The sequence below is a fragment of the Clupea harengus genome, chromosome 8 (assembly GCF_900700415.2).
Source record: "Clupea harengus chromosome 8, Ch_v2.0.2, whole genome shotgun sequence".
Lineage (NCBI taxonomy): Eukaryota > Metazoa > Chordata > Actinopteri > Clupeiformes > Clupeidae > Clupea > Clupea harengus.
Genome location: NC_045159.1, coordinates 16,101,044 through 16,127,277, shown reverse-complemented (window position 1 = coordinate 16,127,277; position 26,234 = coordinate 16,101,044). Strand labels below are relative to the sequence as shown.

The 26,234-nt window shown below is 46.5% G+C and overlaps 1 protein-coding gene across 33 annotated transcripts in view; it reads left to right on the top strand.

Annotated features, from left to right (window-relative positions):
* dlg2 (discs, large homolog 2 (Drosophila)) overlaps nucleotides 1–26,234 on the top strand; it is a 185,016-nt gene that overhangs the window by 143,357 nt on the left and 15,425 nt on the right. For 21 of the 33 annotated variants that reach the window (XR_004164147.1, XM_031572109.2, XM_031572105.2 and 18 more), the window contains 4 exons: nucleotides 5,424–5,580; nucleotides 7,525–7,627; nucleotides 9,050–9,097; nucleotides 20,272–20,386. Coding sequence is in view for 32 of the 33 variants with exons in the window: in XM_031572109.2 (XP_031427969.1) it covers nucleotides 5,424–5,580; nucleotides 7,525–7,627; nucleotides 9,050–9,097; nucleotides 20,272–20,386 (423 nt within the window). In the remaining variant the exon portion in view is untranslated. The remainder of the gene's footprint in view (nucleotides 1–5,423; nucleotides 5,581–7,524; nucleotides 7,628–9,049; nucleotides 9,098–20,271; nucleotides 20,387–26,234) is intronic. The other 12 variants (XM_031572130.2, XM_031572120.2, XM_031572118.2 and 9 more) reach the window with 1 other exon arrangement.

Sequence of the window (26,234 nt, the reverse complement as noted above, 5' to 3'; positions counted from 1 at the left end):
TGTTATTTCTCCTTCTCCTCAACTCGGCATCTCATCTCTCTGTTTTCCCAGTTATCCCACTGGCTAATTACTCCAGGGGACACATTGGTTGTTGTAATATAAAGTAACGATGTGCCTTGCGGTGTGATCTCATCTCCTCCCCAGCCCCAGCCCCAGCCCCTGTGAGGCCTGTACTGTGCCCTCAGCGGCAGGAGCTGAACGCATAGCCAGTTTCCTGTTTCTAATTCAATTAGAGCCTGGAGAGCGATGCTGTTGTTAACAGTCTGCTCCACTGAACCGGCAAATAATCAAACTGTCTCTTTAACCCCCCCTTTCCACCCCCCCTGCATAATCCAAAAGTTCAAGGGAGTCTTACACCAAGGGGTACATTACTGTTGGAAGAGTTCGACTTTTTGCCTCTCTGCTGCAGATGAGTGCAGAGTGAAGCACATTTGGGGCAGCGCTGCGTAATGGATGCAAGTGACTCGTGACATGAATTGTGCCGTACACCAAGAAAGGCTCCTCAAAACAGTCAAGTACAGGTTATCAAATCAGTCTGTCTTTTTTTTATCTAGACGACCGCTACTGTGTGTGGCAGCTGAGTGCATGAGCTCAATCCATTGCCTGATTAGCAAGTCAGTCTACAGTGTCGTGGACATGGTCTTAAAGTGGCTGTATTGACTTGAGCTGCTGCCAAAAGGGCAGCCAGTTGCACCCCACCGAGGCAATGTGCATATCGACGCAGCCCCCTACTCTGATTCGAGCGCGCAGAATGCCAGCGCTGTCTTTATCAGAGTTGGTGTACATAATGGAATTGTTCCGATAACAGATATCGATCAGCTGCTCAGCAGGAGAGGGATCCAGAGGCCCGGTCTTTCTGAGCTCCCCTCACCCCCTCTGGGTGGCCGGCGCCCTGCTGTCGCAGCACGGCGGTCTTTCGCACACCTTTCAGGAGCCGGTCTTTCGCACACCTTTCAGGAGCAAGGCGCAGGCCTGAAGCCCTCACACTGGACATTGAGTGGTTTGTCTGTGAACTTTATTTACATTTACTTATTTACTTTATTTACACTGTTTCTGCTCATCTGCCTTGGGGAAAGAGTTTTGTCAGCTGGTTACAACTCTTCTGTTCTGCTGATGTTACCTCTGTTTATTTTTAATACTTGATGTTTGTTTGTTTGTTTGTTTGCTTGTTTGTTTGTTTGCTTGCTCTCCTGAAAAGTGAGGAAGCACAGGGCTGGATGTGTGTTTCACAGTTCAGTGGCTGCATGCTTCTGCAGGCTCACAGCTCTTTCACATGCAGTGGAGTTCAGGTGAGCAGCCTGTGATGTCATACAGTAGCACAGCTGTGTCAGCGGTTTTCCCTGCGGCCAGAAACTCACCCTCTCTCTCTCTTTCTCTCTCTCTCTCTCTCTTCTGTCTTTCTATCCCTGCCTCCCCTGTTCTCTCCATCTCAAACACGTTACTTTTGGAAGCGTTCGTTCTGGACAGGGATAGGTTATGTAGGTCACTGACAGTAACGCTCCGTGCTACAGGCAAGGCCACTCCTCCTCTCACGTATGTGTGAAAGTAGCACAGCAGCTTCCCTCTGAGGATGTTATTCAGGGCCGTCTCTGGGGAGAGGCCACTCTGGAAAAGCCGCTCCTCACTGCGGCGGTGCCAGAAGAGCACAAGCCCGTTCGGTGTGTGGTGCGTGTCATGCCCAGCGATGGCGTCGACCGGCTGATTGATCGGAGCTTAATACAGTTGAGTTGAGGAGGAGTCCTGTTCACGCACAGCCGAATGGGCGTGAATGTTGGTTCCGCTCCAGCGGCGCAGAGAAAGCGCGTGTGGCTATTTAAGATGGCTACAGCCATCGGTAAACTATTACGGTGTGGTGGTCACACACACGCTTCAATGTTCATTGGCTTTTGATGCTATTCAGAGTTTAATGATTGCAGGGAGTATCCAGCTCTGCATGGGGAGAGACTATTAAGAGCCATACTGCGTGCTACAGTGCAGTATATTCACCTGCTCTGCTGAGACCTAACAAAGATAATTTAGGCAGATCTCAAATTGTATTTTTTTGGCGCTATATAAATATAATTGAATTGAATTTAATTGAATTGAATTTAATTGAATCTCTGATGTGTGCTGTGATGTTGTTGCTAACTGGCCTCTGCAAAGAGACAAGGCTCCACATTTTCAATGGTACATTATATTTACCATTGCAGACCTGCAGACTTACAAGGTCTATGGAAAAACGCTAACAGGAGGTGACATGAAATAAATACTTTAATTTTGGGGTAAACTGAGGCTTATTTTTAATACAGTATCTGAATTGCAGTCTGCCCTATTTGTTCCAGGGAAATTAGGGAGACTTTTTCAAATCTCAAATTGAACATAATTTCAAGCTGTCATGAGAGCCATCCTCCTGCATTTGCCATTTCCAGCGAAGATGTCTGGTTCCCCAGCAACCCCCGCACAGTCACCATTAGAGATGCATCACCGAGACAAACATTAGCTCATTGGAATTACTCAGAGTGGCGCTCCGAAATGGGATTGGTAGCGCACCAAGACGAGTCCCGGTGTCCCCGGCGTCCGTCTCTCCATATCGCAGAGCTGCAGCTGCCAGCGGACTGTAGGACGCAGGACTCAAGGGATGTGAGAGAGAGCAGCCGCCGCAGCAGCAGCAGCCAGCGCAGGCTGATAAATATCCTCTCCCCAGCCCCCCTCCACAGCCCACACCTCAGCCTTTAAAGGGCTAATGCTCCACCTAACCTTCCACATCAGGCAGCACCACACACACACCTGGCTACATCAGGCAGCGCCACCACACACACCTGGCTCCATCAGGCAGCGCCACCACACACACCTGGCTCCATCAGGCAGGCCGGTCCACCGCGTGGAGATTAGATTGATGTCTGCCTGCCCCCTAAAGTCTAGTTGTAGACAGTGGGATCCAATGTAGGTCATGATACTCTCCATGAAGACAGTAGCTGGGATTGAAGAATGTAAAGCATGTTTTAGTGCATACAGTAAGGGACAGTAAGCATGTTTTAGTGCATAAAGTAAGGGATCATGTTTTAGTGCATACAGTAAGGGACAGTAAGCATGTTTTAGTGCATACAGTAAGGGAGCATGTTTTAGTGCATACAGTAAGGGAGCATGTTTTAGTGCATACAGTAAGGGACAGTAAGTTATGCAGGGTCCACTTCCTATTGGCCTAACAGGTCACTGAATTAAGTTGTTTCAAAGGTTAAACCTCTGATAATAAAGGGCACATGGTAGTACTTCAGACAGCTATGGTTTCTATGGTTTTAAAATACAAGCAGATGTTAGAGAAGTTGTGACTTATTGTATGTATGTGTAAGATTTAGGTCATTACGCAATTACATTATGAACACGTGGAGTTATGGCCCCTATATATTAACATATATGTTGAAGGGCATTATGCCATTTTTGTATGAGATGTACAGTATATGCATGCCTCTTACCAGAGAGTTATCATGTCAAGTATGGAGAGGTTCCATGGCTATCAGGTCAATGAATGGATTGTTCAGATCAAACCTGGCCAGCGTCTGATACAGCACAGCAGAGAGGTTGGGTAGCCCAGCACTGCTGAGCGGATACAGCACTGGTCTGTTACTGTGTACAGTACATGAGACACACACACAGACACACACTCACACTCACACTCACAGTACATGAGTACAGGATCACCAGAGGACTGAGCTCAACCAGCCGTCCTGTTCACAGAGGGAGCACAAGAGGAGGAGATGAAGACGCGCTGTCTGAAGAGACTTTGTTATCTGTTGAAAACGTCAGCCCAGCTGAAACGCTTTTGCATTGCCTATTCAGCCATTGGAGGTGCTCTGATGCAGTGGCCTGCCAGTGTGTGTTCTCTTTGTAATAAGAGAAGCTCCATGGTTCTGTGGTAGAGGTGGCCACCTAGTGGTTGAAAAATGGGGTGAAAATTGGATTATCTTGAGAGTATAGAGCACTGAAGTTTACTTCATAAACACCGGAAATACAACTTCTATCCACATGTTCTAACTGTAAGGTTATCTACACGTTTGTCAATGGAGGAAAAGTGTGTTCCCTTGGGACGTTTTGTCCCCCCGCAGGTCAGTTTAAAAGTCTGTTTGTGATACTGCCCCCCGCAGGACAATTTAAAAGTCTGTTTGTGATACTGCCCCCCGCAGGTCAGTTTAAAAGTCTGTTTGTGATTCGATGAAGAAAGGCTTACTGAGGCATGATTGGTGATGGCACTGGGCCCATGGATAGGAGGCTGCATGTCAGTATTTATCCATGTTTTGATTAGTGTATCTTGTCAATTGCCATGCCCAGCCTCTCACCGCCATAGCATGGCCACATAGCACACACTGCGAGTAGCCCCAGGGCTGAATCTGTGCGGAGCATTTCTGATTCCCTTTAGTAGCTGTCAGGAAGAGCCTAGCAGCCTGGTGCTTAGATAATGCCGGGCAAGGAGGAGATGTTTTGCCCGAGGTGGGCTTTCACCTGGGGCAAAAAAGCCATATTGGCCCAATTACAGCCATCCAGGCGGATGATTGCATGGGGCGGTATGCTCGCCGCAACTAGGTCAAAGGAGAGAGCCGGAGCAAGCCCGCGGCAGAAGGCAGAGCCGTGGGATAGGCTCATGAGAGCTGAGAGGGGCGTCAGCTTCAGCCCCGTCTCATCGTGTCACTGTCCACAAATAGCCGGATTGCTGCCCCGCATCGACCTCAGTCAAATGTGATCTGACAGAAGTGCCACAGTCTTTGTCGTGCTTCTGGATTGAAAGTGCAGCGTTGGCGGGACGGACAGTGCGTCACCCTCAATCTGCCAGGTGTTAATCTAAGAGCGTGGCGTTCTGTATTACATGAGCATCGGCAGGATTTACACCACTTGTTCCGTCAGCACGTTTAACGCGATCTTTTGCACATACGTATTATCTATGCCCAAAAGCTAGGAGTGGAATAAGAAAACAGGGCTTTGTGTGTGTGTGGGGGGGCAACTAAACCATAAACAAGCTGTGTCCTCAAAATGTCCTGCATTCAGATTTGACTTCAGTGGGGTTCAAGTTGATAAATGATGCTGTACCAGATTGTGTGTGTGTGTGTGTGCGCGTCCTTGTGATCTCACTCTCCGTCTCCAGGAAACCAGTCAAAAAATGGGACAAACGCTATCTAAGTAGAGCAATCCCCTATTGGGCCCGTGCCACTGGTAGACTGCGCACTACTGTGTGTGTGTGTGTGTGTGTGTGTGTGTGTGTGTGTGTGTGTGTGTGTGTGTGTGTGTGTGTGTGTGTGTGTGTGTGCGCGCGGGTGTGTGTGTGCGCGTGCATGGACGCGCCAGCGTGCAAGTGCATGTGCGTGTGTACATGAAGATCCGTCTGGCCGGGACAGGAGGAAAATGCTGAGCCCCACGGACTCTGAGCTGATGTACTACCTGACCTGTCTCTACAGGGAGCCGCGGAAGATGGTCCTGCACAAGGGCTCCACGGGCCTGGGCTTCAACATCGTGGGCGGCGAGGATGGCGAGGGCATCTTCGTCTCCTTCATCCTGGCCGGGGGGCCGGCGGACCTGAGCGGCGAGCTGCGACGAGGAGACCAGATCCTCTCGGTGAGTGCAGCGCTGCCTCCCAACTCACACACACGCGCACACACACATACACACACACACACACACGCACACACACGCAGACACACACACACACATACACATACACTCACCGGGATAAACAGTCTGGGAGAACAACATCTGTGTCATTTGTCATTTTGTAGTTATTTCATACATTTACAGTGTGTACAGTGTGTGTGGAAAATTAATGACATCATCTATTGTTTTGTATGTAAGTATTTAAGCTCTATGGTGTATTTGTCAATACTATTTACTGTACTGGTGTCTGTCTCTCGGTCTTTGATAAAGGAATTGTAATATGCTTAGTGTAATGACCTTTTTATATTTTTTTTTCATTAAATTATAAGTCTTTGTCCTTCCACTTGGAATTGATGTTAGATCACTTAGGGTTATTCTGTAGGTTGAAGACACAGGACATTAGAACATGTTCCCAATGACAGTGATCTCATTCATGCTTCCCACAAGTGTGTTGTTGTTTTCTTAACCATGATATGGTATCATTTATTGTTTAGAATATGATATAGTTTTGTTATATACATACATCTGTATGCATGGCATTACATTCCAAGTCTGTGTTGCATAGCTAAGAAACATTTTAACAACATCAAGAACATCACAAACCTGAAAAGGCAGATCACCTTCTTACCAGCAGATGGCAGTCTCATATCAAGTAAAATCACAGTATTTTGCTTGGCATGGACACTGGTCCCGATTTAGGTAAAATAGTTTTTTTGGGGGGGAAACCAATGATCACTATTCTTATACCTCTAATTGTCATTGTTTTGCTCATGAAGTAACAAATACAATTGAAGGCAGTGAGGCATTTTGATTCATGTTCAAGAAGCATTCATGAAACAATCAGATTTGTGAAGAGAGAGTGCGGCCAGTTAAAGTTCCTAGCTTATCACGTGCTGCCATTAGTGCACACAGAGAGATTGCAGGGTAGCGGATGTCTTGGGTCTCCACCCGTGAGACGCGTGCGTTGATGAGAGCTCATCGCTGCCTCCTCCTGTCCGTGGAATGGCGGCCCTGATTAAGAGCTGATGAGAGCAGAGATTGGAGAGCAATCAGACACCACGCCGCTCCAGACGCGGCCTCCGTCGTGATGAGGCCAGGCAGGCACGCCGTAGCGCTGGCCTGATTTGTGGGCTAAGAATAGCCGTAGCCACACTGCACCTCTCAAACTCACCAAGGCGAGTGAGCCCATGCACGCATGGAAGGGCTGGAGGCAATCTGGCCACAAACACACACTCTCTCACATAACACACACACACGGCCGTACACACACACACACACACACACACACACTTTTGTAACGCATTGTGGCTGCTCTATGTGGGTTGGGTAGGCGCTGTGCTGCCTCCTCAGAGAGGGTGAGCTATCCCAGTGGGCCTCCTGCCACCTCCGCTGGCTGGATGGCTGCCTGCCAGTTTCCTGAGGTTGTTGACATTCTATCTGCCTCTCCCCTGCTGGAGGATACTCCAGTATCAGTAACACGATAACCACGCCTTTATTGTGATGCTCTTTATAAACACAGATGCTGGAGTTTGATCACAGCTATCATTTTTTCTGTCATATTTCCGTCGCTCTGAATGACATATTTGGCCCTCCTATGCTGCCGTAGTTCCTGCTGTGGGTGCAGGGGCTGTACTGCTGTACAGCTATAGCCCATTGATGCTGGAAATCCAGTGGAGTCGTCAAAGGAACCAGAGAAATCAGTGCAACACTCACACCAAAAAAAACACTCACTAGTAAACTTTTCTGCCATTTTACTTTGAAGGACATATTTTCATTATTTTCTCCTTAATAGGCTTTTGTTTGGGTGGCACTCGACCTGACTTGGAAATGACTTCAGATAATGGCAAAGACATTTCTGCCAAAGAAATACATTGAAGTGAATGTACATGTGCTCGTGTGTGTCTGTAGGTGAATGGCATCGACCTGCGCGGCGCCACCCATGAACAGGCCGCAGCGGCCCTGAAAGGCGCGGGCCAGACGGTGACCATCATCGCCCAGTACCGGCCGGAGGGTAAGTGTCTGCCTCATTGGCCGCCCACTGGGGGAGGTCACATGACCGCAGCAGCGCCACAGCTCTGAGCACATACAGGTCACACGTTACCACGGGGAGGACGCGAGGAGGAATTTCCTGGAATAGAAATTAATAAATAATAGAAGTAACATGACTAAAACAGACATTTTTAGGCCATGTCTAGCCACAGAATATGCAGTGTGTGTGTGCGCTTTAATTGTCGTTTATGTGCCTCAAACATTTTTCTGTCTATTTCGAATCCCTTTGAGGTTTAAAGGGGACCTATTATGCTTCTCCGTTTTTCCCCTTTGTGTTAGCGTGCTATGTAGCTTTTTGTGCATGTTATGCCAGAGGGAGTAACTCTCTCCCACACAGACCCCTCTTCTCAGCCTGCCTGAAACGCCTTGTTGGAATTCCAGCCCTTTTCCTTTGTTCCAAGATGACGCAATCTCGTAACACAATCAGAGCACATTGGGCTCATCGGGGGGGGGGGGGGGGGTAAAAGACAGTCAAACAGAGGGTAAATAGAGATGAGAATATGAGAGAAGTAATGTGTTGTTGGAACATTGAACCATGTAAATTCTAGTAGGACCCCAAAAATAAAATGATAAACATTGAAAATGAGCATAATAAGTCCTATTTAAGTCAGGAAACATGTGGATCTCTAGGTGGGACATTTTAATGACTGGTTTACAATGTTCAGTGGCTTATTGTTATTGTTTCACGCTTGCTGTTTACAGCCATTTACCGTTGACCAGTTGAGAATAAGCTCACAGTCTGTCCACATACATCACTGCAGTTTTGTACATGAAGTGGCCTGTCTGTTTAAAGGCATAGCTTCATTTGTTCCCCCCCAGGAAGGGTGTTGTGGGAGGCTTAGCCTGCCCCGTGCTGTGCTGTGCATGTCTGAGGAGAGGGGGTGTCTAGTTCTGATAAATGGAAGTCATTACCTGCAGAATCCCAGTCCAGATTCTGGTGGTGCTTATTGGTGCTGAGGGAAACTGATTGTTTTGTGTGCCGATTTGGCCAAGTACCCACAGCAGATTGCATCATTTTGTGTGTGTGTGTGTGTGTGTGTGTGTGTGTGTGTGTGTGTGTGTGTGTGTGTGTGTGTGTGTGTGTGTTTTTGGGGGGGGGGGTTGTTCATTAGTGTTCTCTCCCATAGTTTTGCCTCTGGTTTTCATTTGAAACTTTTACTATTTTATTGCATTGCTTTAATCTCGGGTGTATCTTGGTCATTAGTTGCCCTACTTTGTTTATTATTCTTTGGAAAGTTCTTCCTGCATCCTGACTATGTGAGCTTTTTGTTGATGGCAGATCTCAGAACAGTGTTGCTTATACAGTAGCTGGTTCCATTAACTGCTGTAAGCATCTTAACACAGAGTGGTGTACTGATGCCTGCTCTCTTTTCTCACCCGTCAGAACTCGCGTCGTGCTCGCCTCGACGGGCCCCCCCGCATCCAGCACCAGGTTTGTGACATGTGATCAAGCGCCTGGGCCCAAGGTGATCTTGCCCAGTGGCGGCTTCGAGCATGGGAGCCCCCAGGAGCAGGGAGGGGTGGGGGGCGACTGGGGGGAGCAGGCGTCTGTGCTTGGGGTTGGGGGCACTGTTCCACCGTGTGTGCACCTCTGGCCGTCACCATCCGCACCTTCCCTCACCACCCTCACACCTTTTCGACCCCACCACCCCCGCTCAACCCCCCCGCTGCTGCACTACCTCTCTTCTCCCAGAATCCCCCACCCCATCCTGATGTCAGAAGGATGTCGTGCCTGCTTTCTGCTTTAGCTGAGCCTGAAGATGAAGGCTGGGGAAAGTTCTCTCCTCTGCCTGAAGTCTCCGCACTTAAACGCTTAACATGCAGTGCTCATCCAGACTAAAAGTTCATTACTAACCCTGATTGAGTATATGTGGTGCTATATACAGGGTATAAACGGGGTGCTCTCTGAAGGGAAACTTAATATAGGAGTGATTCATCTCCTTTCTCTGCCTGCACATCAATACTGTATGAGGCTTTAAGTTACAATCTGTAAGTCTGTCCTTGAAAAGGGTTCTTGAAAGACAAGCTCTAAACCATCTCTTAAGCTTGACTGTCAGTCCGTTGTGCAATGTGCAAATGCATTGTATCTGAGGAGGGAAGATTTGCAAGATGTTCTAGGCATTTCTTGGTGTGGCATTTGTAGAAATGCTGCCACTCGTTTACCTGGAGTTAGCTCCCCTGCACATAGAATATAAAATAATTTAGCTGGAGTTAGCTCCCCTGCACATAGACTGTAAAATCATTTAGCTGGAGTTAGCTGCCCTGCACATAGACTATAAAATCATTTAGCTGGAGTTAGCTGCCCTGCACACAGACTGGTGTTTGCTGCCCTGCACATAGACTGGAGTTAGCGCCCCTGCACATAGACTGGAGTTAGCGCCCCTGTACATAGACTGGAGTTAGCGCCCCTGCACATAGACTGGAGTTAGCACTCCTGCACATAGACTGTAAAATCTTCCCACTAACCTCCTGCAGTCTGTATCTGTCTGGAGCCTCTGTAGTGCAGGCTGGCATCTCCCCACACCTGCCCCTGCCCCAGCCCCTGCCCCTGCCTCTGCCTCTGCCCTGTTCTTCCTCCAGTTCCTGAGGATGTCTCTGTCTCACTGCACTCTGTCCCCCGTGCCTCTCCTAAACCCCCGCGCGTGCTCCTCGACCCCCGCGCACACACTCTGCCACAGCATGGTGGCACGGCATGCTCCCTTACTGGGCTCCAGCCTTGGGCCTGCTGCCTTCTGAACCATATGTTGTAAACATCACTGGCACACAGGTGACCTTAAGAGTATAATCATGTCTTTTTTTTCTTTTACTTTCTATTGCTTCTGAGAGTTATTGCAATTCGTTTTTTTATATATATATATATTCGTGATGTGCTGCTGTTTTATGCATCTCTTAGTGTAAACCTACAGGAGATGGATTTCCATAAAAGGACAATATTCTCAGATATTCTTCCTAGTGAGTATATGGCCATTATTTTAATATATTCCATCATGGCTATTATGCTCCATAAAGGAGCTGATGCTCACCTTCCTCTGATAGCAGAGGTCAGCCCACAGGACTGGTGTGGGTTTTGAAATTGAACTTTAATGCAGCTCGTTATTCCCGTGAATCAGCCCCCCGCTCATTTATCACACTGCTGTCGAGCTCAGTCCCTTTAGCCACGTCTCCGACACGCACGAGTCGAGCTCAGTCCCTTTAGCCACGTCTCCGACACGCACGAGTCCATGGCCAAACCCACCGCCATGCAAGCTTTCACCACAGAGGACACCACGCAGTCTGTATGTAGGGCATGTGGTCGCTGGTGATGCCATTGTCATTTGGCAGTTGCTATTTAGGATGGCAGATGAGCCTGCGGGCTCGGGGGTGTGGGGTAATTTTTTCCGGGGGTACCGGACGCCAGCAGCCTCTCCTGTCCAAATGGTTCCCTGTAGAAGGCCACAGAGCCAGATGGTGAGAATGCGGTACGGTCTGCCTTAGCCGGTGGACAAAAGATCAGGGTGCGCTTTCAGTTAGTCATTCGAGTAAAAGAAAATGTGCTGTACTTGTGACATTTTTAGAGAACAAAAATACCATGCTTGTCTTTTTCTATTATGGGTATATGCGATAATAAGGTCAAGCTTACAACCAAAGTGTTCTGTACGAGTTTGAGGCATTTTCTGCAGTTTTGCATCACACTAATTATGTGTCAGGGCACGTTTATCATGACTGAGAGTCGGTAATAATGTCACTGTAGCCTCGTACTTGGTCTCCTATGAATAGCTGGACAAATGCAATAGTTCTTACTTCCAGGTAATTTTAAAATAAAGTATATATATATATATATATATACAAAATGATATATTGTTATTGGGTAACAATTAAGTTTGTTCACACAACCTGTTTGTTCACAATTAGTTTTGCAATGCTTGTAGCCTGCCCCTCTGATTCATCTGTCCCCTTTATTTGCGTTTCACATGGCAGACATGCAATAATATGTAGGCCCTTAAAGACAATCTCTACTGAAACTTTTATTTTATTTTATTTCTTCTTCTACTTCTTTTTCTAATGGGGCCCTTATTTGTCCCTAGGGAAATTTGTTTTGGACATAATGGCTGCCATATAAAAATACAAACAATTACAGTGGCGTCACATTCATAAAGCGTAATAAAACAGAAATACATTCAGCCCATTCAACACAGACCCTCATCTCACACTCTCTTATGTCCTGACTTAAGGAGATTCACTGTTGGAGGGATGAAACCGTTTTCAGACCTATTCATGTATCTTTTCCTGGGTTTAATTGGAAGCCTGTAGCGTCTATCTGATGGAAGAGGTTCCTATTCTGAATACAAGATACGGGATCATTTTCCTAGCCTATGTCACTATGGTCTTCTCAAAGAGAGACTCTCTATCACAGCATGAGGAAATAACATCAGTACTCTCTGTCTCCCCACACATCCTGAGTCTGAGCAAGTAGTCCCTCTTGAATCCTAGTGCATACAGAATTCACATGAACGCACAATACGCACACCCAGGTATTTGTAAGAATGAACCTGGGTAATACACGCAGTTTACTCCAAATGCAGTCTTTTGAATTAACTTTACTTGACTGAAGGAGTTTGTTTTGTCCACTTTGTAAATAACTGCCATTTGTAGCCAAGCAACTTTAAAACTGTGTTTTGAAAAGACCACTTTGAAAAATTCTAATGTTAGACCACAGCAGGTTTTACTTTTGCGTTATGAATTGCTCCTATGCTTCACCAACTGCTTTTGTGCCAAAGAGTTTCCTGGCCACCTTAACTTGCCAGGCCTACATTTCTAGATCATATTGCCAATAAAGTTGTCTCACTTTTGTAGTGGATTCATCAGTAAATTGGTTTTATTCAATGGAACACAGATTTGAAAAACAAAATGCCACCTCAAATTTCTTATTCTAGCTTGTAGCCTGAGCTCTGTTCTACAGTAAAAACGTACACAGACTTTGCTCAACTAATGATACCTTTATGTTGGTTATGCACACATACAGGTCACTGAAAAACAACTTGCCCGTGATATTGTGTTAATTCAGGATGACTCACTTTATGAATACAGCCCTGTATAGGTTTTCTGTAGAATTCTGTACAATACCTAGCAGTCGTATAGATAGAAAATGTTGACTGTGCATGTGGTCATGTTTCGGTAATGGTCTATATGGCACAAGCTCCAGGGGTTGTTAACGCATAGGCATAGGAGACATGAAAATAGCGCTGTTATTATTAGCAGAGGGCCTTTTTCTCCCGGCTAGCCAGTCCCCTGATGTCATGCTGATTGATTTCAGTGGAAGAGTGAGTTGAGCAGAGAGGAAATGCAAGCCTGCACTTTCTGCCCGTTCGATAGAAAGCAGCCTTCTGAGGCACACGCCGCAGGCAGCCCCTGTAGCTCGCCCTTACCGTAGAGTCAGTCCAACTGGAGCCGGGGTCCACAGCCCCACAGCTCGCCCTTACCGTAGAGTCAGTCAAACTGGAGCCGGGGTCCACAGCCCCACAGCTCGCCCTCACCGTAGAGTCAGCCCAACTGGAGCCCTTTCTGCTCCTCAGGCTGCAGCCTGCCTCCGCCTCCGAGCCCACCCAAGGCCGCTTTTTCACAAGTAATCTGACCCCCGAATGTCTTTCCACGCTGCCTTGGTTGCCCTCTGGTCAAGTCTATACAAGCACAGGGGTGCAATTATGCAAATAGCAACTGAATGTCCTGCCGCTAATTCACAAAACAGCAGTTCAGCTAGAATTTGCTGCAGTGGGTCAAAGGTACAGTGCATTTATGTGCGAGGGGTCCGTAGGGTATTATTGTGTAATACATGAATCTGGACTTTTATCCTTGAGAGTGCCTATTTGAAGATCTGAAAGAGATGCTTCTCTCTTTTAACAGACTTTTAACAGACCTTTGTAAGGTGGATGGATGATCAGGAAGCCAAAGCAGATGGCAGAAGAGAGAAGTTCACAGAATGCTGAGTAACAATTACTTACAAGTAGCTGTAATAAGTCTAAACGATGAAGAATAATGACCAAGTACCCAGTAGTCAGTGGGTTCAAGAGGTACAGTTGCAATTTAGCCAAACTGGAACAAAGGAGATAAAGTTGTGTAGTAACAAACAGTCAGCCTTGAAAGCAGACCACACACACACACACACACATACCAGTATCTCTGTTTACCTTGCACTGTGCAACCTGAAGCTAAGAAATCTTCTTATTTAACCGACCTCTGAGGGGTCTGTGTACTACAGAGCCTCTAGCTGTTGTCGTGGAGCATACCTTGCTTAAAAATGGACCGTTAAACTTAAGCTCAGCCTCTGTGGAGCTTTCCTGAGCACCTTTAACAGAAGTTACAAAAATAATGGTTTAAACTCAGCATATTGAATCCAGGAGCACAGACTTCATATGAAACATGACGTTCTGCAATAATTCACATGTATTAACAGTCTTCACACTCACTGTCACAAAATGTAACATTTTTTTTTTTAAATAAATGAAAATCAGCACCTATGCAGTCTAGGCTCTAGGCACTACCAGACCACTCGTGAACTCTGACCCTTCCATTCCATTAAGCCCTGTGCTGGAAGGCCTCACAGAGTGGGTTAAAGGTCATGTATGTCTTTATGGATGAAATGAGTCTGTCTAAGGCAAGGGGTTTATCAGTGTTTATCTGACCTGAGCGAGGATCACCAGCGGACAGGTTCACAGATTGGATAGTTAAAGCAACCCACTGGCAGCAAACCAGCACACGTGCTCTGGGACAATCACATCATCTGTTCAAGTATTGGGCTGCTGAGCTCTTTTAGATACCACCTGCTCTGAAGCTTCCAGATGCACTTTTTGTTTTATGTATTTTTTAAGTTGGCAGAGCTTTGTGTTGTGGAACTGTCAACAGTGTAACATTGTGGGGTTGGAATCAGCACTGCACTGCACTGCACTGCCTCTCAGAAATTCACTCTGAACCAGTTGCTGGTCGGCTGGAGCCCAGGCTGTCATTCTGAGAAGATGTCATTCTTTTTGCCTGATTGCTAGGCATTCTGAGCCACGGCCCGGTGAATAGTGTGCCGGAGCGAGCAGCACCTCGCCTTGAGATCCACCCAGACAGTCCCTCAGGTACTGTAGCATCCTTCCGCCCTGCCAGCTGGAATTAGCGTAACGGCCGGGGCGACGTCAGGAAAGACCCTGCAGTGGCGTTAGATCTGTCAGCCTCCATCCCCCCGTGGACGGGCATGTAAAGAGCAGGAAACACACACACAGGGACAGAGCAGGAAACACACACTCTGGGACAGAGCAGAAATCTGCATGTGTGTCTCCCAAGGAAAGGTGCCCCGCTTTTGTCCGTTTGGCCCAATGTGAACCCAGTTCACAATTCGATTCTCATAATGAGAGTCTTGTTGAGATGCAGGTGCCTGTTACATCACGAAATGCGTTATGTTATTGGACTGACGAGGCTAGAACTGTTCCAAGTAGATCTGTACCTCATGCGTTATGTTGTTGGACTGACGAGGCTAGAACTGTTCCACGTAAATCTGTACCTCATGCGTTATGTTGTTGGACTGACGAGGCTAGAACTGTTCCACGTAAATCTGTACCTCATGCGTTATGTTGTTGGACTGACAAGGCTAGAACTGTTCCACGTAGATCTGTACCTCATGCGTTATGTTGTTGGACTGACAAGGCTAGAACTGTTCCATGTAGCTCTCTACTTCATGCGTTTTGTTATTAGACTGACAAGGCTAGAACTGTTCCATGTAGATCTGTGCCTCATGCCCCTCTTTGTTCCCGATATGTAAATTTGGATGTTTGGTTTTTGAATATTTATTCACATCACAGGAAGACATTAATCATCGGGCACGACAGCACACTAGCATGAATAATGCCAGTTATATTTTATTGCCATGTGATTTATGGAGAGCCTTTACCTCCCTGCCTGTGTGTCTCTCTTTACAGCACTCTAAAGTGTCTGCTGTTGCTTTTACGAGGAAAGAAAATGGTTCGTACAGGTTATGAGATATTACAGGGTTTATGCCGTGATGTAAGTAATGGTGTTGAACTTAGTATATTAGTATTTATAGTATATTAGTGAGTATATTATCAAGAACAGGTATGTGTTTCAACAACTGATTTCTGTATGAATGGGTTGTTTATTCTTCCTTTGTCTTTAATATGGCAGATGTCAGTTAATGATGGTGTGTTTTAGTAGTAGATCTTGCACTGTGATGTCAGGGTATTCCGGCTAGACAGGTGCTTAGAGTTTGTTATCCTCTCCAGGGTATTTGTAAAGATAAAACTGTTTAGGACCATAACCAATAACGTGTCAGTTTGCTGTTTGTCATGTACTTTAAATACACAGAGGTTCTTTGTTGGCAAACACACAAAGTCAATAGATCAGTCTAGAAGAAACAAGGGTACATTGCATTGCCTGCTACAGAAAGCTGAATAAATTAATATGGCAGCTCCTCCATTTCTTGTGGTCATGCTTTTCAAGGTGGCTAAGCATCTTTGACTGAGGCGCTTCAGATATTTCACCAGTGTTGCACACAGTGCTGTTGATGCTTGTCTTTGTACGCCAGTGCTTTTGGCTGGATTTCAGGCTTTCTTGTGAAGGTCTACCCTCTGTCAAGACTGGGAAGGACACTGGCTTTGTTAGCAGTGATTAAATTCCAAGGCTGGTGTTCAGACAGTCATTGCCATGGGTGTCTGCCTAGCTGATAAGATAAAAGCACCTTATGTGACAGGGACCAAGGTACCCATAACAATGGACCACACTGTACGTGTCAGTGTTTTTTCCTCCACATTGAGAAGGAGAGGGCCTTTTCAGTGTTCTACTGCTTTGTCAGATTAGTGTCTGTTATTTAGCTCCCTGTGCTAATCTTTTTTTTTACCAATGCTCTATGCTATTGTGTGGATGTGTTCGGTAAGGTAGACGATGGCAGATTTCTCTGCTGTCAGAACTGCGAGAAGCCTTTTCTTCTCATTGTGATTGATCAGCTGATAGAGAAAACTGTTGATGTCACTTGGCGCTTTTTTCTTTTCTTTTCTACTAAAAACTTTTCAACTTTAAAGGTACTCCGCTGTGCCAAAAACAAAGCATCTGTCTGCTTTAAAGAGGGGTCACATTCCCGTTAACATGTGGCCAGAGTCTCTTCTCGTCCTCTACTGGTTAGTAGAGTGGTTGCCAATACCACAGCAGCAGGAGCAGCAGGAGCAGGACATGTCTTTACAGCCAGCCAGAGCTCTCTGACCAGCCCTCTGTTTCTGGCTCCGGCTCGGCGCGCTCCAGATGGTGCAGACGGTCCCCTTCTACAGTTAGAAAGGAATGACATTTTATTTTCATTGGACCTAAGCACTTGTCTCAGACTATCAGGATGGCCTTTACCTTCCAAGACAAAGTCTGTGCCGACTGTAGCAAGAAACAAAGGCTGGTCAAACAGTAGGAAATCTCTTAAGGTGTTTTCCAGCATGTCTACATCTGTTCATTTTATTAGCCAAAAGAGTATCATTGAGGTCGTTAACGCTGGATGGAGTAGATGCTGCCTCACAGTCCGACCATCTGAGATACTCAGTGCAGACTCGGGTCCCAGCAGCCCTAGGATGGAGGCTGAGGGCAGAGTTCTCCCATGAGAGGGCAGACTGATGGAGATGAGCAGGTGTCAGGGCTGATGAGTCCGTCTGCCAGACACAATGTGTGGCCAGGTGACGCCATGGAAACTGACCTAGAACCTGATGCGTTTTGGCACGGTGATTTAGTAGATAAATTGGCTGCGTACTTAGCCGCATGTAAGTACGGTTAGGATGGTTAATGCCACTAAGCTTAGTTATTATTGCAATTCATGCAGACTTTAAAGTAAAGTTCATCTGACACTTTAACTAGGGTGTGAAAGATTGTTGATACTGTTCATTTCACATCAGTAATAAATAGGGGGAAAAGACATTTCTGAAATGCTTGAAATCTTTAGTTGAGATCAGCTATACAACTTATTATTTCGGGTTGTCTTTATGACCACCACTAGACAGACTGCTTACAACATTGCCTTGCTGTATGAATCATGTTTCTAAGGTTTAGTATTCAAACTGAATTTGGAATATATTCAATTCATAAGGACCGTGCAGCTGTTTGCCTTTGCTGCGGACTCTAGTAGCTGCTGGAGTGGGGAGTGGCCATTGGCTGTTAAGACCGTGGCGCGGGAGGCTCTCTCTCGTCAGAGCAGCGTGCTCGGCTGACGCCCCCTCCTCCTTCTCCTCCTGCTACGCGAGGAGAGCGGCATCTGCAGCCTCCCCGCTCTGCCGTTTGCTGTGCTGCTCCTCTCAGCTCCCGTACGCACGCTCCTGCGCGTGTGTGTGTGTGTGTGCGTGCGTGCGTGTGTGTGTGTGAGAAAGAGAGACAGAGAAGGAGAGAGAGAGAGAGAGAGAGTGAGAGAGAGAGTGGGTGCACCCGCGTGCCATTCGCACTCCAGGCAGGAAAAGGCTGGTCTGACAGAGAGAGGCTGAGAGTGGCCCCAGGTGGAGGCTGAGGAGACAGAACACACAGATAAGGTATGAGAGCGGCTAAGACTGTCGGGTCGTCCTGATTTTGCGCGTTGATGTTGCATGGTACGGTTGCAGTTCTTGCACATGTTGTAATTTGTTGTGTCTGTTAGCACAGTAAAGAAAAGTATCAGCCATATGTTTTTTGAACACACACACACTCACTAAATGGTCTTCATGAGTTGCAGTATGCAAACTAGAGGAGTGTTGCTGTTTGAGATTGTTAGGTATCCAAGCAGCAGAGCCACAGTGGCTTGGCCGCTAGCCTCAATAGCTGCATGCTGTTCAAAGAAGCCTTCCACTGCTGCAGGAAGCTTTAAAAGTGTGTGTCCCCACAGCACACTGGATTCTCTTGTCTTTTTCTCATCTCTTAAAAACAAACCCTGTTGCGTTAAGCTGCTAATCTGCGCATGTGAAGGGCTGCGTGTCTCTTGGCTGTCGAGAGTAATTGTTTGGGTTTGGAAGCGGTGTGTCACTGCTCTTCTCTTCTTGGGCTTTTATCTGCTGCGCCTCCTGCCTAAGTGTGCGCTCCCTGGAGGAGGGTCTCTCTGTTAGCTGGAGGGGAAACGTGGTGCTGTCTCCCCTGACAGAGAGAGAGAGAGAGAAAGAGATAGAGAGAGACAGCGGTTAATAATGGCTGGGAGACAAGGCCAGACTTGGAGGGTGCAAGGATGGTTTGGACTCTTTCATGAGAAGGTTTTGAGGGAATGTTGTTATGGGGAGTTGTCACAGTCGTGACAGTGGAAAGGCTGCAGTATTTTTCCTCTCCAGCCTGTCTTGCTTTTTCTTTAGTAGTCTGTTGTTGTTGTTGTTGTTTGGTGTTTTGATAATGTTGTGTTTCACCGTGACTAATTAGACATATTCAGTTTTGTATGTATTTGTATTGTTCAGAAATCTACTATTTGGGATTCTGTTACAGCATGTGTCCAGAGCATTTGTCCCTGCACTGACTGCGTGCTCCCGAGCTCAAACAAACTCCAAATCAGGATTAAACTGAATTTCATTTTCAATTAACATTAAGACTCACTCCAACAATGGTGCCAGTGGATTTAGAACCAAATAATCTTTAGTGTTCAGTTAGTGTTCACAAAATGGCCAGAGATTTGTTTACATGCACATCAGAATAGTAAATAGCATTCACACGTGTCTAGTAGATTATTCTTTGTTTCAAATAAGTGGTTTATTAAAACAGTCCTTGTTTCCTCCAGTGGATTTCTTCTTTTGTCAATGATAACAGAGTCCCATTCAAATCCTTTGGCAGACATTTATCTATATTCCAGCATTTGTGTGGGTGTTCTCCAAGTCAAGTGGTTGAAATCGGGTTTTTAAAATCTGATGTATTTCTGTTCCTCCTTCTATTTCGGATGCTTCAGTTTAATGAGAGACCTCCTCACCTTACCTGGCGTCGTCTTGCACAGGATTGTATTTTTCCTGTGTATGGCATTTTTGCTGTGTCTGCTCAAATGGAGGCGCTGTATCAAGTTTTAATGCCGCAATTATGTTGTTGCTGTTGGTGGTGCTGTTTTGAGAAGTGTAAGTGTTGATGCAGCACATGCTGATGGAGCTTCTGAAATGACTGATGACTGGAGGAGAACGACACACGCAGCAGTAGTGTTCAGGGGGCTTTGCATTAGTAAGGGGGCTGGTCTGTCCTTGCAGTTAGGCATGTTAGCCAGTGAAGGGCATCTATATTAAAACCGAGCTGAAACCGCCTCTTCTCTGGACCGCTAACGGTCGGGAGTGGTGGTCTTTGCGCCGGACATTTTATGTGATCTATAGATGTTGCGGTGCCTAAGTGCAGAGCTGCAGGGGACAGATGTGCTTTTAGGGGAACGGCCGTCGGGCCCTCTAGACACAGCCAGCCTGTATCGACCGGGTGACCTTGAGACAGGAAGCCAAGCAGCCGTGTGATCAGAGCGCACCGTTTAATCGAGGCGCAGGTATAGATCCACACAGAGTCTCCTCCTCAGCGCCGGTCTGCAGCACCAGGGTGCTGAAGGAAACACGCTGCGCAAGAACAGACTGTCAATGCAGAGCAGATCCGGAGCTGGAGTGTGTTCACTTACCTGTCTGTCTGTGTGTGTGTTTGTTTCAGAGTACGGGCGCTTCGAGGCCAAGATCCATGACCTGCGGGAGCAGATGATGAACCACAGCATGAGCTCCGGGTCCGGGTCCTTGCGAACCAATCAGAAGCGCTCGCTTTACGTCAGGTAGGCCACCGGGAGGGCGCCTTCGTTCGGTTACCACCACAACCAGATGCCCAGATTGCAGACGAGTGTGGGGTCGATGCAGCGCATCCTGGCCAGATGGGAGCCAGAGCTGATCCCTAGTCCACTTCTAGCTCGAGAGCAAGTCTGCAGTCTCTGTCTCTGAGATACTGTGATGGTCAACAAACAAACATGTTACAGTATGGATGTGGATGTGGGGAAAGGTGATGGGGGGGGGGGGGGGGGACTAGCGACAGCTGTGTGTCTCTCTCTCTTCCTCTCCCTCTCTCTCTTTCTCTTCCTCCCTCTCTCTCCCTCTCTCTCTCTCTCTCTCCCTCTCTCCCTCTCTGTGAAGCTCAGTCAGAGGGAATCACCCCTTAGCCCTTGTGCGTGCTAGGGCAGAGGATTTCCCAGACGCTTGTCTGTCAGCTCCAGCCACATCAACCTCCATTTGTCTCCCAGACGCTCACACTGCATTCACCAGCTTACCCCTCCCCTGCACCCCACAGAACACTCACCGTCATCTTTTAGCCCGTGTTCCATTTATGTCCATCTCAAGATATACACAAGACAATGTATTTTTAAGTTGGCTGTGTAATTCTGAACCACATTTTTTCAGATTCTATTTAATTAAGGCACATAAAGTAACAATGTAAAGAGTCTGTTGATAATCTGTTCCATGGGTGGTTGATGATTTAACCCTTTGCGGAGTACAATCACAAATATATGATTATAATGTTGCTAACTGAAGGTTCCATTTGATGATGTAATAATGATCTCAAGCGACCGTGTCAGTTAAGGTTAATTCTAGATCTCTATGGTATAATTCCGGAATGACTTGCAAAAAAAAACCTCACTCCTCAAATGGTTAAATAGGCTTCTCACCATAATACTCATTAGCAAGTGGAGTGGAAAGTAAACAGTGAAGTCTCCTTACAACAATGGCCAAGGACCACATTGATCCCCTATACATGGAAATAGGTCAGCAAATAGACACTGTGGAATACAATGAGTGCGCCCTTCTAGGTGTGTAGAAATGAATGCAATCCATTCAGACCTCCCCTGAAGCTATATTACCCTCCCTGTAATGGCCTGGTCTGACACGAGAAAAATGAGTTTGGTTACTTCTGCAAACAGCGCACGGAGACACAGCAATAGAACAGCACGGCTGCCAACCGGGGGCTGGCCTCAGTAGAGTTGCTCCCCCAGGGGACTCATTTACAGGACGCACCGCATAGGAGCTCCCTCTCAATCCCATCCAGGGGACTCATTTACAGGACGCACCGCATAGGAGCTCCCTCTCAATCCCATCCAGGGGACTCATTTACAGGACGCACCGCAGAGGAGTTCCCTCTTAATCCCATCCAGGGGACTCATTTACAGGACGCACCGCAGAGGAGCTCCCTCTCAATCCCATCCAGGGGACTCATTTACAGGATCGAAGAGCACCATAAGATAACACATGCTTGTGGAGACCAAGCATCCCTCATGGAGTCCCCATGTTTAAGATTGAAACATGGGAAATGGTGTCCATGAATGCTCTCTGATAGAACATGAGAATGGAATAGGAACTTCACCAAGAGGATGAGTCAAGAGATTTGTGCTGACTGAGACCACATTCCAGAAGCTTTTATGGGTGGCATAAAGTTGTAAACCAAAGTTTAAAGAGAGCTTGGGTTGAATAATGTATGAAAACTGAACTTGTCTCCCGTTTTAAATGATTCCTCATGACTCATGACTATCTGTCTGTGGATATAAAAAGTCCAGCCACTCCTACCAATACACTCCCAACATGCATTTCCAAAACCAATGCATACAAAATTTCATTCAGGCACAGGAGTGTTCCTGTGCCGCAGGCTGAGTCAGATATCAAGTGCCTTCGATCAGACTCGGCTCATGTATTTCTCACAGCCATTCAATATCCTGGCATCTGCAAGCACCTCCCAGCAGTCTGGAGTTCTGTTTATTTCTGTTTATTTCTGTTTATTTTTTTTACAGTATCCTCCCATTCATTAGCATGGCCAAGTAACCATGACAACACCCAAAGTCTTTCTCACCGCCTAATGTTCATTTGTGCGTGGAGCGCATCTCCGTTCCTATCCTCAGCAGTGTCTCATTGCAGCCCTGAAACAGTGCAAGCGCTCGCAGGTTGAGATGACGATCTAGTGGAAGTCCCCTTCAGTTGTAGTCTACAGAGGGCCGTCTCCCGCATTGCCTTAAAGGCTACACAGAGTCTCCTCCCAGGAAGGATTTAGGCGTTACGAAATGCCCTCTCAAGATGAGATAACTAAACGCTCTAGTCATGCTAGTTAGACCTTTGATGATGTCAATCTTGGGGGCGTGTTGATTATGAACATCAGGGACATAGGCTTATGGGATATACAGTGGATGTAGATGGCGGAAGGTTAATAGGCAGCATTAAAAATCCCAGGGTTATGTGAAGCTATGAGAAGCCATGCTATAAATATGAGTCCTTAAAATTATCATTATTAAGCCTTTATATGTGCTTCCCTGCTGCTTTTTGGGTAGGAATATATCCTCTCATATAAAATGATGCACTGAATATATGACCTTCTCTGAACAGCACATGCTCTGCACTTCTGCTGCCACGGTAGAAAATTTCCCCGCGTGGCAGAAGGCGTGAGCAGCGGCTGAGTGATCAGGTCGGTAATTTGCCGGGGCTCAGCGTTTCCGCTGTGGAGCAGATGTCCGCCAGGCCAACATTACGTCCAGCGCTCTGCCCCTGATGTGAGGCACCTGTGTTGATTTGGCTGCCCGGAGGCCCTCCGGATACCCCCAGCTGAACGCTACATTACACCCACTCCTAGCGCGCACGCCGCGGCTCAGGGCTCACAGATGAGCTGCCATGGCTGCTGCTGCTGCAGCAGAAGAACACTCCTGTCGGAGCCGTGGCCAATAAATTGCCTGAGCAAGCAAAGTGTCCCTGCTTCAGAAGCTTCAGCATCCTCCGCAGCAGGCGCTGGTGCTGATGAGAGCAGGTTCCGGCCCAGCTGCAGTGAGGCTGCTATAGCCATCAACCTCGTCAATACTATACGAAGAGATTTACTACTTTAATTGAATAAATGGACCCCCAAGCCCTTCTTGCATCCCGAGTTCTGTAAACCATTTAACTTGGTGTTGTAAATCAAATAGTTCAATAACATATACTGTAAGATTGACACCAGTCCTGGAACAAGACGTTGAATTCAGAATCAATATATTTTAATTGCTGAAAATGTAAAGCCTTTAGAAATAATATAGATCGTCAAATTGGGGGAAATTAAGAGATTGTCCTCATTACGCCAGTTTTAGTCAGTTTTAGTGGGGTTTTTTTTCAAGTTACTCAATTATACAGCAGTTCCCAGTTGGTTTGTTTTGGGATGTGCTCCCAATTTGAGTTAAAACATGAACTTCATGGTGATGATTTATGCACATGTTTTGGTTCTGGTCCACTGAGCAGACCGTTCCAATCATGTCAAACCGTCTGTGAAGTTCCTCTGAGTTAACCCAACGGAGCTGCCATGCCCAGCACGTCTCTGCGCTGAAGATGTGCTAATCTCACGCCACACTCCTCATAACTGCAGTGCACTGCCACTCTTCCACACACTCATATGCCTCAAGGGTCTTCAACATATTCAATATTGGGGGGGGGGGGGGGGTTATGTTTACGGAGTATACAAATCATTTTGAACCAATGAAAAAAACACACTGGATAAAGGAGAGCTCTCTGTTTCATTCGCTCTAGTTGATGAGGTTTTTGTTCCCTTGTCAACTGCTGCTATTGTTTCAGTTGTACTGCACCATTTCCAGAGCTTGCACTCAGCATGTAGTTGCCATGCCAACCATAGTTTCATATACATCTCCAGACCCCGCCGATGGTATGCCTGTAGATGCTCCACGGAGGTGACAGCTCAGGAGAGTTAAAAGATACACAGACTAGGGCCCGTACTCACAAAGCATTTTATCTGACTCAACAAGAGTACTCCCAAGTTGCACTAAAAGTTTGTAACTAAAAGTTTTCTCCTAAATCCTCTTCACAAAGCTGCTGAGCCCAGCTTTTATTAAGGAAAAGCGAGAACTTCTAAGATAAGAGAAAAACTCTCTTGCTATGGCTGACGTCAAGTCTCATGCACCAGCTTGCTTTCAAAGACCTCTGTGATTGGCTGATGAGTGACAAGTCTGGGGCGGTGAGTAGGCATGAACTTCATAGCCTACCACACAGAACGGTCAATCAATAAATAAATCAATAAGTATGTGGCAGGCTACACATTAAATAATAACAGAATATGCTATTGCTACCCACAGAGCGAGTATCTTCGCACAGCTTTCAAAATGCATCTATATGATGACTTGATTGTGTAGACAGGAACTAGTTTATTTGTACAATAAAATGTGACATTTAATTAAATTTCACCACTGTGTGGGCTGTTTCGGTTGGTTGGTGACGTAGCCTATTGCATCCCTTACAAGCTCTGTAATTATTCCCTCGGAATTAAGACAGTATCTTTTCACTAATTCTGAATCTCCATTCAAAAACATTGTAATGTGGAATGATACCATTTTCCATTTGTTTGGGAGTTGGTCTTTGTGAGTTAGGAGTCCTCTCGACTACTTCTTAGTTCTCCCAGACTTATGAGGTACTTTTAGTGCAAGGGACTTTGTTTATTACTCTAAGTCATTACTCTTGGAATTCCCAGAAGGATCACTGACACGGCCATTATTTGTAGGCGTTTCTCCTAAATCGGCAAGTTAGGAGCTACTTTTAGCCTAAAGATGCCTTGTGAATAAGGGCCCAGAATGCTTAGTGTTTTGCCTCTCCTCTCTGGCTGTTATTTCTTCTGTCTTTTTTGTATTAAGTCAACAGTGTTTGTGTGACAAATTAACATCAAGTGTCTTAGTAAGGTGTTGGGCCGCCACGAGCCGCCAGAACAGCTTCAGTGCGCCTTTGACATTGATTCTACAAGTCTCTGGAACTCTACTGGAGGAATGGAACACCATTTTTTCAAAAGATGTTCCCTCATTTCCTGCCACCGGATCCCCTCACTGTAGGGGTCAAGCATTCAGCCCTGTGCCCTTCTCTTAGTGGTCCAGCCCCATTTACTGTTCTCATTGAAACTACTTGAGCCAGTTGAGCAGTCTTTGTGACTGAAGCTCCTGCCATCCGTGCCCCAGCTATAAAGGCCCCTTTAAAAGTCACTTAGATCTTTTCCTCTTGCCATCTTCATCCAAAACCATAGCCAACTGGGCCTGCTCAGCATTTTTTCACATGGCACAGAGCGTGATTGGATGCTAATTGCTTAATTGTAGCGTGCAGTGCACCAGAGTGGAAGCATCTGCTCTCGTTATGTTTTTCCACTCATCTATTTAGGTTCTTCCTTTCATTTGTCACCCATCTGTCTATGGGTTTCCATGGAGAAGATTGCATTGTCCATGTCCATTTCATTTTTATTTTATTGCCTCACTAAGGGTATATGCAATCAAAAAACCTTTATAGTACAGGAACCCTACAACCCTACAATCAAACTTCTCAAGTTTAGAAGCAGAATTTTGTGACATTACCATATAATTACCATTATACAGTACTTGAAAATTCCTTATAGCAGTATACCATAACACCATGGCATGTGCATGCGGGCATATGGCCGTATGTACGTTTTAATGCCATTCTTGTTTGTCTGTATGTCCTGCCCAGGGAAATGGTGCACAAACGCTTCTGTGTTAAATGTTACTGGAGAGGAAGAGTGTAAACATTGTCTTTCATCACACACTGGAGTGCACCATTAGATCACATGAGTGGAGGCTCGCCTTGGCAGCAGCGTCCGTGTTGTGGGTCCCCTCTCAGAGCAGACGT